Source organism: Pezoporus flaviventris, unplaced genomic scaffold (assembly GCF_033815535.1).
Source record: "Pezoporus flaviventris isolate CSIRO_AGI_PZ_B2104156 unplaced genomic scaffold, CSIRO_AGI_Pfla_v1 ptg000009l, whole genome shotgun sequence".
In the NCBI taxonomy this organism is placed as follows: Eukaryota; Metazoa; Chordata; class Aves; order Psittaciformes; family Psittacidae; genus Pezoporus; species Pezoporus flaviventris.
This window is the reverse complement of record NW_026892557.1, coordinates 2136125-2148471: the sequence shown is the minus strand read 5'-3', so window position 1 is coordinate 2148471 and position 12347 is coordinate 2136125. Positions and strand designations below refer to the sequence as shown.

At 49.1% G+C, this 12347-nt stretch overlaps 1 protein-coding gene across 1 annotated transcript; it reads right to left on the bottom strand.

The window, feature by feature from the left end:
- Positions 1–1076: 1076 nt before the first annotated feature.
- On the bottom strand, positions 1077–10982 carry LOC133267706 (solute carrier family 2, facilitated glucose transporter member 5-like). The gene is made up of 12 exons (XM_061450209.1): positions 10314–10982; positions 8728–8826; positions 8158–8318; positions 7533–7657; positions 5102–5254; positions 4892–5017; positions 4430–4617; positions 4003–4113; positions 3620–3721; positions 3163–3238; positions 2044–2171; positions 1077–1388 (listed from the first exon to the last, which is right to left on the bottom strand). Exons 1-12 carry the CDS (start codon positions 10365–10367, stop codon positions 1155–1157), a joined length of 1557 nt encoding a protein of 518 aa, XP_061306193.1. The 5' UTR covers positions 10368–10982; the 3' UTR covers positions 1077–1154.
- Positions 10983–12347: the final 1365 nt, after the last annotated feature.

Genomic DNA, 12347 nt, shown 5'->3' with positions numbered 1-12347 from the left:
CTGGTCCTGAATAAGCACCAGCCAGGTGGGTGGTTCCTAACCTCAAGAATAAGGCTTTGGAAGGACTCATCAGCAACAGCTGAGGACTAGGTTTGATTTGAAGGAGGGAGTTCGGTGAGCAGGATGGGTGTGAGGCTATAGTGATATGCATTTCCTGTGTAGTGGTCCTTTGAAGCACACAAAGGACAGGTGTTGACTGGGTAAATGCCTTTAGCAGCCCACCTAACAAAGTACCTGAGAACTGACACTTTCTCTACCCCAGAGCAAAGGCCTGGCAGTTCCTCAGAGGAATATAGTACAACCCTTGCACACAACTGACCAAAACCCAAGAGCTGGCTTGCGCCACTTGAGATGTATCAGAACATCAGGAACATGTATCACCACATGGCACAGGTTATTTGATCACAGAAACAGAGCTGGCTGAGGATACTGCCCTTTCCATGTTACAAATACTCTCAATGGGTAATTTGCTTTGGCAGCGGCTATAACATGAAGTAGGGTGGTCTTGTTAATAGACCTGTTGGAGTGAGTCTAGAGGAGACCACAAAGATGCTCTGAGGGTTGGAGCAGCTCTGTTCTGGAGCCAGGCCAAGACAGCTGGGCTGGGTCAGCCTGGAGAAGAAAAGACTCCTTAAAGGGAGACCTTAGAGCAGCTCCAGTGCCTAAAGGGGCTGCAGGAAACCTGGAGAGGGGCTTTGGACGAGGGATGTAGGGACAGGCCAAGGGGAATGGCTTTAACCTGCCCGAGGGGAGACTGAGATGAGCTCTTAGGCAGAAGCTCTTCCCTGTGAGGGTGCTGAGGTGCTGGCACAGGGTGCCCAGAGAAGCTGTGGCTGCCCCATCCCTGGCAGTGTTCAAGGCCAGGTTGGACACAGGGGCTTGGAGCAAGCTGCTGTAGTGGAAGGGGTCCCTGCCCGTGGCAAGGGTTGGAATTGGATGAGCTTTAAGGTCCCTTCCAACCCAAACCATTCCATGGTTTGGGCTGGATTACTCATAATGAGAACATTCTCAAGACACAATGGCTTATGTGGAAACTCCTGCTGTGGAAAGCTTGCAGAAGGTCTGAATGAAGATCGGTATCAAAAAAATAATCCATGTATTTGTTCTCCCACTGAATGGATCTTGGAAAATGTCTGGGCCAACATTGGGCTGGGTCACAGCTCATGGCTGGAGATTTCCTTCTTCTCTGCCTGCCCACCTGGGACAGCCTGGAAATCCTTAAGCTCTTCTTTGTCTTCCTGAATCTCCACCTTGTTCCTCTTGGCCATGATCCTGTTGATTTCCATGAAGGTTTTGTTCTTAGTCTCAGGAACAATGATGAAGATGTAAACTATAGTGGCGAGGCAGATGCCACAGAAGATGAGGAAGCTGTAGGGCCCCAGTCCAGCCTAAGGCAAGAAAAGAAGAGAGCATGGATGAGGGCAACGTTCCAGTTGCGTACTTCACATGATTTAGACATGCTGAGCTCTGCAATAGCTAGAAAAAAAAGCAGCCACAGTGATGTGCATGTATTTTATGTTGAATGATTTAAATGATTGAATTAACTTGAAGTTAGGACTGGCTCTAGATTATCTTCTCATATCGCCACCATGGATTCATTGGAAACCACTATTGGTTCACTGGAAAAGGCAGGTGAGGGTCTGTTACAGAAGTCAAGCTAAACTCACCCTTTGCACAAGCTAAAATCACCAACTATAGCAGTGTATGGGTCACTACTGCTGGGGATCAGATTGAACTGGTGACCTTGAGAGCAAAAGCTAAGATTGGGTATTTGCAGTCTTGTGCATGCTCCTGAATTCTGGATCAGACATTCACATGGGAAAGTTACTGCTTTCTTTCAAACCACGTGCAACAGACAGATGCGATAAGAAAAAGCTGACTAACATCACTTTCTTGTCCTTAATATATAATCCTGCATACAGGTACTGGGAACCAACTAGGGCATTTATGGCTCTCAGGATTAAAGGGCTCTCTGTAAGAAGACAGGGGTGAAGACACTAATTTTAAGCTGAAGTCTTGCCCTGTTGTGCTATTGCATCTTACCTCCATGTAGAGGAACACAAGCCCCACAGTGAAGTTGGACAGCCAGTGCACAGACCCACCCACCATGAACGCTGCAGGCCTGGATGACTGCAGGAACATCTCGGTGATCATCACAAAGGGAATTGGACCTGGAAGGGAGTTGCACATTTGGAAATCCCAAAGGGAACTCCCCTGCTTTGAATTCCCAGATGACACTGTTCATTTCAGTGGCAGGCAATAGATGTTAAAGTACTAGTACTAGTGTTTAGAAACACCCATTACATCAAATAAGGGATGAGATTAAGAAAATACAGGGCATTTAAATGAGCTCACACACAGCAACCAACCTCTTTTCTCCCATGGCTGCACCTCAGCCATGAGCCCATCTCCAGTGTAAGTTGTAAAATAAGGTTGATGAACACAAACTGTCTCTCCAGAGAGTACCCCATGAGCAGTGACTAAGCAAGACTTGCTCTTTGGGCAAGAAACAGACTGTGTTCTCATTAACAGGTCCAGACGACCTGGTGCTCTCCCTCCAGCAATGTCCCTGCCCTCCCTGCTTCAATCTGCATGGTGGCATAAATGGAGAAGGAAAGGTTGTGTGCAATTCCATCTGCTATAAAACCTCTACAGGAGTTTGGATGCTGCATTGCTGCAGCTGACCAGACAACTCCACCATGCTGAGAAGCTGAGTCAGGACAAAGCCTTCCCAATATCCACATCTATCTGCACATCTCCTTTCTGCAAAGCCATCTGCAGGGCCATGGGTATAATTTGCATTGCTTCTAATTCGATGTGTTGCCCACAGATGCAAGCATGCCACATCCCTGCCCAGCTGTGAGGCTCACTAGCTCGGCATAGTTTTGCCCCAGGTTTTACTTGGGGGATATCAGACACAAGCACTGTTGTGCCTTTGCTCTTCCTGACAGCCAGATGCTCCCCTGCCTCACAGACACAGGCAGCTCCTCACTGCAACATAAATAAGCCTAGCAGACAATCCACACAGTGCATGGCCGCACAGAAGAAATTCTATCTCCACCTCCTTGGATTAGCTCCACAGAGCTTTTGGTTTGAAACTGAACGTAACACTTGGCTTTCTCCAGCTTGTGGAGGAGACAGGACCAGTCTGTGCATACTTACTGGCTCCAATAGCATGTCCCATGATGTAAACGATGACACACACTATGCTGAGGTAAGACATCCATGAGACAGTGGTCTGTGAAGAAATTAATCACAGATTACATGCGGTCCCTATCTGAGCATCACCAGCACATTCAAGGCACTATTTGCAGTAAGATCTGAAGGCATTCTAAAGCCAGCATCACCCTCCATTGCCTGATACATACACTCTTAACCACAAAAAATCATAGCCTGGGTATGATCCTTGCTTCCAATAAATCAGTGCAACAGGTATTATGAACATGATGTGCTGGAAACAGCGCTCAGACAAGGAGGATCACAACTTTTCCTGGCTTTACTTTAGTTCATATTATTCCCTCCTTCCCAGGGTGTAGAAACAACTTCAACACATACCAATGGTTCCCTGAACAGTCCAGAAATGCATGGGCAACATCACCTGAGCTATCCAGCTACACACCTGGAGATTGAGAGCCATAGTTAACACTGCACAGGAGACACAGCAAAATCCAAAGCCAGCAAGGAGGAGGATTCTCCTTCCCAGGGATTCCACAATGAAAACCTGAAAGAGACAGAAGAGGGTGAGAGACCAGGCATGGGGCACAGCACTTACTGCAGCAGAACTTATAGTCTTTGTCTCTTAAGAAATTCAGTGCCATTGCCACCGTCTGCTGATGGTCAATCACTTTGGGTAACATAGCTGCCATCAACCAAGGGCCACTCCAGGGCATCTATGGTGCCAAGCAGCTCACAGTATGTGTAAATAACATAACCCAATTTAACCCGTGACAGGCAGGGGAGACTGGGCAAGCCAGAACTTGAAAAGCCCTAATAGAAACTTACAGCAACCAAGGTCATGACGACGTTGATGGCACCTATGGACACAGTGACATACTGAACACTGTTGTCATCCACTCCTGCCGACAGGAAGATTCTGTCTGCGTAGTAGAAGACCTGCAGCAAAACCACAGCTGTGTTTACACGGGACCAAAGGCAGAACATGGGAATCCCAGGCTGGCTGCTTTTGCATCCTGGAACTGGTGCACAGGAGCCTGAGAACCAGTTCTTTCATTTCTGGACAATGCTGTTTGGATCCAGGCACAAGCACCTTACTCTAAAATGTCCAAACGATCCTTAACAGGACAGCTGGACTGTATCTAGTACATGTGTGTACTGGATTTGGGTCAGCACTGCCCCACATCACCCACTGTAAAGCCCCATTCTCCTACTACTCACCCCACTGGCTTTTCCCATGTGCCTTCCCACTCACCCCATTGACCCCCGAGAGCTGCTGGCCCATCATCATGACAATGATGGAGATGAGCTGCCACCTCAAGCCTCTGAAGGTGCACAGGCTGAATACAGTGAACTGTCCTTCTTCCTTTTCTGACCGGTCTTCTTGGCGCATCTCTTGGATCTCATCATCCACATCATCCCGGCCTCTCAGCTTCTGCAGAGCTAGTTGGGAAAGGAAAGCGAGTTATGGACCCCAGAGAGCAGGCCTGCAGCGAGCTCTCCTGCTTCAAATCAAGACAGAACACTGTTCCCACCATGGGCAGCAGTGCTTCCATGGTGGCAGGTCAGGGATTCACATATGCAGAGAAAGGAGCAATGCTGCAGGAGCTCCATCCGCCAGCAGCGTCAATGGAGTTTTCTACACTCGCTTCACTGCTGGTTGCTGTCAATCATGTCCCACAGATCTTCCCCCTTCCATTAGAGGATGATACTGTACCTCGCCGTGCTTGCTCTTCATTGCCCTTTTGTATCAGCAAATATCTGGGACTCTCAGGGAAAAAGGGCAATATAAGGAGCTGAATTAGCGATGGGATCCCAGTGAGCGCCAGCAGCACGGGCCAGCCTGCAACAGTGAGGCAAGGTGACAGCTATGAGACATCTTCCCCCTGTGGGGGCCACAGAAACAAGTCCCAAGCCAGGAATTTACCTTTGGCATTCCCAAGGATGATGTTGAGACCAAGGATCTGAGCTATAAGGATCCCAATGCTGATGAAGAGCTGGGGTACGATCCCAATCGCACCTCTCAGATTTCTGGGGGACATTTCTCCAAGGAACATGGGAACCACGTTGGAAGCCAGACCTAGTAGAGAACAACGTTAGACATGCAGTGCCTGGCAGCAGCACACCCACTGTCTTTACTAAGATGCCTTTTTCCTACATGAGGCCGAAGCAATCCCTGCTGGACCAGAGCAGGAAACCTCACGCTCAAGCCCTTCTGCTCCAGCTGACTTTAGTGTCATCTTCTGGCCAGTGCATAAGCTGTGTGTGTTCTCCTCACTCTTCAGTGGAAGATGGGACAAAACACACATGGCATTGGTTCACTCAGTACATGGAGAGGTACCAAACCCATCACTGCATCTGGTACCCTCAGAAGCTCTGGCTTTGGGAGTGCAACCTGCCCACCTTCAAAGCAAAGCACTACTTGGTTCTGTGAGGCTCTAGCTTCAATGCTCAGCAGCAAAGCACTTAAAGAGCCTGAGAAGGCAGCAGTAGGCTGTGATCTGGGCAGTCTCAGTGCACATAAAAATAGCTCCCAGCAGCGTCTGCCAAGCCCTTCAACACGATACGTGGAAAGAATCCTGTGTGCTGCTTCAGAGGTGCTCACACCCCCAGGATGCATGGGAGGGATTTATGCTTCCTCTAAAACAAGCAGAGAAATCAATATCCAAACTGATGTAAGGGTGGAAGGATGCAACCTCTTGCTGGCCTTTATCAATTCACTGCTCCTTTGGTTGCTTGGTAACGCTTCCCAGAGAGCTCTGTTGGTCTGAGATCTCTTACCAGCACCATGCTGGAAGAGGTATTTAAACTCGAATAGCACATGGGGTATTTTGAGGAACACTGCATTGTAACCCACTGTAACCCCAGCAAGCTGCCAGCTCCATGGTTACGCTGTAAATCCTGGCATGTAAACCCCAAAGTTCTGGGGTCAAATGACCATGAGACTCTCAGCTTTCATTTCTCAGCTTCCTAGCTTTCAGGAACACGGAGTTAGAAAGCTGTCGTCTGGAAGCAAAAGGCTTGGGAGCAAGTATTTAAGGAACCAGAAAACCCTATACAAGTAAACTCATGAGATGCAGTAGTTTAAGTTTATATTATAAACAGCCTTTTAGTTGCCCAGATTAAAACATGCCAGCAGCATGGACTACTGCAGTCAAGCAACAGCATGTTTCTTACTGCTCAGACCAATGCTGATCAAGGCCTGCCAAGAGGGGCCCTGCGTACAACAGCGCTGCCAGCACCACAGCCACCCTTGACCAGGCAGGGCTGCACTTGGATCCTACCAGAGCTCCAAGCCCCTGTGTCCAACCTGGCCTTCAACACTGCCAGGGATGGGGCAGCCACAGCTTCTCTGGGTACCCTGTGCCAGCGCCTCAGCACCCTCACAGGGAAGAGCTTCTGCCTAAGAGCTCATCTCATCTCCCCTCTGGCAGGTTAAAGTCAGTTATAAATGGCTGGGAAGAGGGGTCACCCTTGACAGGTCCTTTAGTATTTATGCAGAGATGCCATGCTAAGAGCAGCTGCCAGGCTTAGGAGAGTCAAAAGCCAAACCAAAACCACTGGAGGAGATGAATTTCCTGCCGTAGCTCACCAATTTCAACTGCTGTGTGTTACAGGTCAAGCTGTTTTCTTATCCCAGTTTCTTGTTTTCTTCTTTTATCTTTACAGGATATCCCAACTCAGTAACAAACAATGGGGAACATCAGTCTAACCAGCCCAAAGCCAATGAACTGAGTCTAAATGCTGTTATAGGACCCTTACCAACGTGGTTTTGCTCTGCTTGGTATAATGCTGCCCACCCCTTCTGTGTTTGTTCCCTATTACTGTAGCTGTAATACAGCCACTTACACCAGTAACACACCCCCCCCCTTTAATGCTTCTTTCCTCCTGCAGGAAGAACAGTCTGTTCCAGCACTGGATCATTGGGTCTGGCATCATCTCCAGTGACTCTGACTTGGAAAGATTATTCTGTTTCTAATTATATTAAAGAGAAAAAAAGACAAGAGGGGTGTGTGCACAGAAAAGGCAAGCAAGGCCTTAAAATGGCTTGTAAGATTATCAGGAGCAGCAGAAGGTGTCCTGGCTGTTGGAGCTCCAGTGCCTAGCAGGTGCTCATTGCAGAGGATAGCTGCATCTCAGACACATATCTCCTCTGTACATCTCACATTCCAGTCTCTCTGCTCTTGCCTGCTGTAGATCTTTACTACTCCTGCAACGTGCAGATGACAGCTGTGATTCAGGAACAGCACTGATATGCAGATATATGGCTAAAACCTGTGAAACCACCCTTTGTGACAGTAAAACACCTTTACATAGCCAAGAATGTATTTGTTGGTCTCCCTTCACCATCCACTTACCAGCAAATATTCCCATGATAACACGTGAAAAGATGATCACTTCATAGGTTTTTGCTAGCTCTGAAGTTCCCATTAGGATTGCAGCAGAAATAGATAAGAGGTTACTTATCAGCAAAGTGCCCTTTCTGTGAGGTAATAGAAAAGGAGACAGATTCAGTTGATTTTCTGTCTAAGGCCTCAGCAGCAGAGAGATCCCCTCTGTGCCACAGTGTCCAAAACTCAAATGAATCACCATCCCAAGGACTACTCACAGGGAAAACGGCTGCTGTCCCATTTTCCCTGCAGGGAATGAAGGCTTTGAGATGATCTTGAAGGTCTTTCCCAACCCAGCTGATTCTGTGATTCTCAGGAAACCCAAGCAGCAGAAGCTGGGCCTGTTCTCAGACTTTCCTCTTTGCTCTTTACCTGGCTCAGTGCCCAATATATGGCCTTGACCACATTGAAACCATGTAAGATCTTCTACACATGGGAAACAACACATGCTGCTGAGCCCAGTGGCTGATCACCAGCCTATCTGCCTTACAACCAACGTGCATGACGCTGTCATGCTCCTGGATGGGCTTGGCAAGCCTTATCTGAGCCCAGAAACTGCTGCTCAAGGACCTTAAACACCACGGTCACGTACCGGCCGCAGTTGTTGACCAGAGGCCACACCATGAGGGACCCAAAAAAGCCACCCAGGGGGTACATGGACACAGTAAGAGACCAGAGCAGCGTCTGGAAGCCACTCTCCATAGGCACTCCACTCCTGTTGTAGTACGTTTGGTTGTAGAAGTCTTGCATGTACTGGAATAAAAGATGCACGTTTAGCACAGTGAGTAAAGCTTCCATGCTCCAAAAGCTAGTCATGTCATAAAGCTTTAAACAAGCATTGAAGAAATGAATGCAAGAGATGGGGATGGAGAAGCCTGGACTAAGTAACTGCTAGTACGAGTTATCCTGCCTTATGGGATCTGCCTGCTATCCCAAAGGGAAGGCATTTCTCACGCCCAGTCTCTCCTAGGCACAAAGTCCAAACTGGGGCACCATACACCTTAACACCCCCTTCCTTTCCAGGGGAACCACTTCCCAGCTCCAAAGCATGGAGAACTCCAAGCACCTGCCCACAAACACCCATAACCCACTGGTACCCTCCTGCCTTGTTTTGCTCATAAACCTCCTCCCGGGTCATCGTCCACTCCATAGTCCAACCTACCGGGGCTGGAGAATTGATCACAGACACGTTGTACCCATACTGGAAAGAAGATCCAAAGGCAGATATCAGCGTTACCGTTGCAAGCACAAGTGTCATTTTCTGCAGGGGGGAGAGAAAACATAAACCCCACCTCAGCAGCAGGTTTGGACTGGGGCATAAATGGCAGTCAGTAAAAACAAATACCCTAAGACTTGCTTTTCACTTCATGTTATTCTATAGACAAAGCCCAATGGGTTGTTCTCATTAAAACTCGGTCTGTTCTGCTTGATTTGCACATAGTCATTACAGTAATTGATTCTGCCCTTTCCTGGTATTGATAGAACACTTGGATGATGAATAATTGTCAAGTTACCATGCTTAGAATACCCTCCCTGCAGGGAAAAAGGTTGTGTGCAATTATCCTTTCCCCAACGTGCAATTGGATAGTGAAATAACACAGGATATTGGCACAGGGAAGCTTTAAGAAGAAGAGGTTTTGGATGAAGTGACAAAATCCCTTTCCTGCTCATTTGTTCTGCCTCCCACATTTCAGGATCAAGCTCTTTACGACTCTAATCCGATTGCCACTGAAGCCAATTAGAACTTATCCAAGTAGCTCAGCCAGGGCTTGGCTGTGGGGTATAAGAGCAGCTCTTTGCAGTTAAGCAGAAGGGTGAAATTGCGACTTGGAGTAGGACCAAGCACTGGCCATGTCTGTGGGTGCAGACCTCAGGGTTACGAGCAACTCGCTTTTCGCAATGCTTCCATTGCTATTTAGTCCTCAGCCTGCCCACCCTGTGTTGGCTGGGCTGGGCTGCAGTTTTTAGTAGCTCACTAATAGCTCCCATTGCTGCTACATCAATAAAGTCATTTTTCATTCAGAAGTATTGTTTCTGTCAGCACCATTAGCCTTCATGTCTGCAAGGCTTTATTTATGTCGCAACACCCAAGTCGGGTCCCACACACAGGAGCTGTCATTTCCCTAATGGAACGTATCGTCCAAAGAGCTGCTGGTAGCCCTTAGATTCCCTGTATTCCTCAGCAGCTCACCTCCAGAGACCTGCAGAGTTTAAGGCACTACAGAAGATCAATCCCAGCTGATCTCAGAGTAACGCTCAGGAGGAAGCTGAGGCTTCCAGCTCCTTTTTCTCGTAGACTGCTGCCACTGTGGCCCTGGTGATGAAAAGCAGGCTGCCTTCCCCTCATCCAACCAACCCCAGGAGCTCCAAAGAGCCGCTGCTGTTAACTGCTCACATTCAGCACCCTTAGGAAAACCCCGGGCACACGCGAGCATTGCATTGAGCAAGAGTCCGCAGAAACGCTGCTGCGAAAGGCAGCCCCCATCCGGAAGCATCCGCAGCCTAAAACTGATGGGGAAGGAGGGCAGAAACCCCACACGCAGAAGGGGAAAGCCACACAGAAGGTCCACGGCAAGGCAGAGAACCTCGAGGCACATAAACGGGGCTCAGGAGCAAACACCCCGTGCCCTCCCTGTGAGCTCCGCGTGCACGTGGCAGCCCGACGGCTCTCGGTGGTCTCCTACCTGCAGAGCTCGCCCTGTGCCGCGGTGGGAGGCTCAGGTGGAGGACCAGACCCTGCGCACTTACCCCCCGGGAGCCTTCATTGCTGGCAGAGCTCCGCTCCTCCCCTTTCAACTTCATTTTGGGGTCTGAGCCACGGCCACCGAGCCCAGGCTTTTATAGCCCAAACAGAGCAGGAAGAGGAGAGGAACGCCCTGCGCAGACAATCCCCCTCTGGCCTCGCAGATAACATCCAATCAAAGGCAGGCTCTAGCAGTTGAAGCGAGCTGTTGCTCTTCTCTGACCATTCTCTTCCTCTGCGTGACTGCCTCGTGACTTCTCTTTCTTTCTCCTCGGTCGAGCCCGTCGCCGTTGGGTCAGATACTCTGCTGCCAGAGCCCGGCTCCAAGCAGATGTCCCGCCCGGCTGCAGCGAAACAGGCTCCTCTGCCCCACAGGAGGGGCAGACCTATTGCAAAAGCGGCTGAACGAGCTGTTTCCTGCAGCTATATATACACAGATAAGTGCGGAGCAACAGAGCTGCTGCAGCTGTGCAGAGGCTGCCTGGCAATCCTTGCGACATGGAAAATGGGGCGTTCTGCGGGGCCCCTGGCAACAGAGAGGATGTTTGCCGTGGGCCACAGCATCAGCCTGTGTTAACCCTTCTGCAGCCTTCAACTGCACGTCTGCCCTTGGGCCGGAATACTCCTTATTGTCCTGCCTTGCCCAGACCAGCTTGCTCAGGGCACTTTTGCAAGGCACAGGGAACAGGTTCTTCCCCTCAGGTTTGTTTTTGACAGCGCACAGAACACAGCTTTCCCACCAAAGCACATTAGCTCCTTTCCCTCTCATGCCAGGTACGCCACGTGTTGCTGGCTTAGTATTAACCCCCTGCACTGTGCGAGTACTTTGAACAGCACAGAACCTGGTTAATAATCGACTAAGGTTTCCAGAGTGTATCAGAGAAATGCAAAGTTCACAGATACCTCCAGCAGCTGGAGAGACTGGAGCCAAACCTCGCTATTATTGGCCCATCTATCTTTAGCAGCCAGTTGTTCATGTGCCTTGCATGCATTCTTTGACTGGCTGCAGCCTCCTTTCCTCCAGGTGAAAGCATCCTGTGCTAAAAATAGGAAGGGGAACAGAGCCCTGGTGCTTTCAGGGCAGTGGAACCGAGCCCTTAGGTTTGTTGTCATCTGGGTTTTATTGTATTTGACTACTATTGCACTTTGTTATCCTCAAGGACAACGTTTGCTGGGATATCTTGACAGCGGATCACACCTCAAGAACACTCCTGAGTCTTTCAGGAACTGCTCCTGCTGCTCAGTTCCCATTACCACATGGTGCCTTAGCTAAACAGAACTGAACATGCATTTCACCCATAGCTCATCTTCCTCCGCATTCCCACTGGGAGGATGGAGCTAGCTGGCACTAACCAAGATGCTCCAAGCTCAGCTTTTCCCATGCTGCCTTCAAACACTGCTCAAAGCACCCCACACCAAATGGGACAGGCCATAGCTCACTCAGTAACAGGTTTAGCTCTCACTTTCACAGCTCTTTGGCCAGAAAAGGGAAAATGGAAAGCAAGGGGTGGGGACATTGCGAGCAGGACCAATTCCTTACATGGAATTCCCGTACTTTAAAGACAGCATCATTCCTATGGGAGTTCTTGGCAGAACGACCACAGTAATTACCGAGTATCAGCCACTGTAATACTCTGTAATTACAAGGAAGGGGAACTCGCTATCATGTCTTTAAACCCTTTTCTTGACCGTGAAGGGGTAATCTTGACACATAGAGAAATGGAACAGGACATGGGTGTTTGCCATCAGAAATCCTTCACCAGAGTAAATATTTGCTTATGGTGGCGGAATGGCTTAAATGCTTGCCTGCCACAGGAAGAACCTGGTAACACCACCCAGAAGGTAGCAATCGGCACTGGGTGATCTTGGAAGGGATGAATGAAGGGAGGCAGGATGGGGAATGAACTGCCCCTTACACTGTCAAAGCAATTGCAGGAATAGAAATCCTTCAAGAGCTGAGATCCTGCTGGACCTGGGCAAAGAACAGAGCCAGTAACAGAAGAGCCAATGCTACAGGTATTGTCCAAGCACATTTTCAA

What these genes read in the sequence shown, in the direction of transcription:
- LOC133267706 (XM_061450209.1), bottom strand. Translation starts at nt 10,367, where the DNA reads ATGAAGTTGAAAGGGGAGGAGCGGAGCTCTGCCAGCAATGAAGGCTCC. An exon ending in TATCATGGGAATATTTGCTG is followed by an intron (nt 5,255 to 7,532) that starts GTAAGTGGATGG and finishes GTTCTCTACTAG; the next exon opens with GTCTGGCTTCCAACGTGGTT. An exon ending in CATCCTTGGGAATGCCAAAG is followed by an intron (nt 5,018 to 5,101) that starts GTAAATTCCTGG and finishes TCACTGTTGCAG; the next exon opens with GCTGGCCCGTGCTGCTGGCG.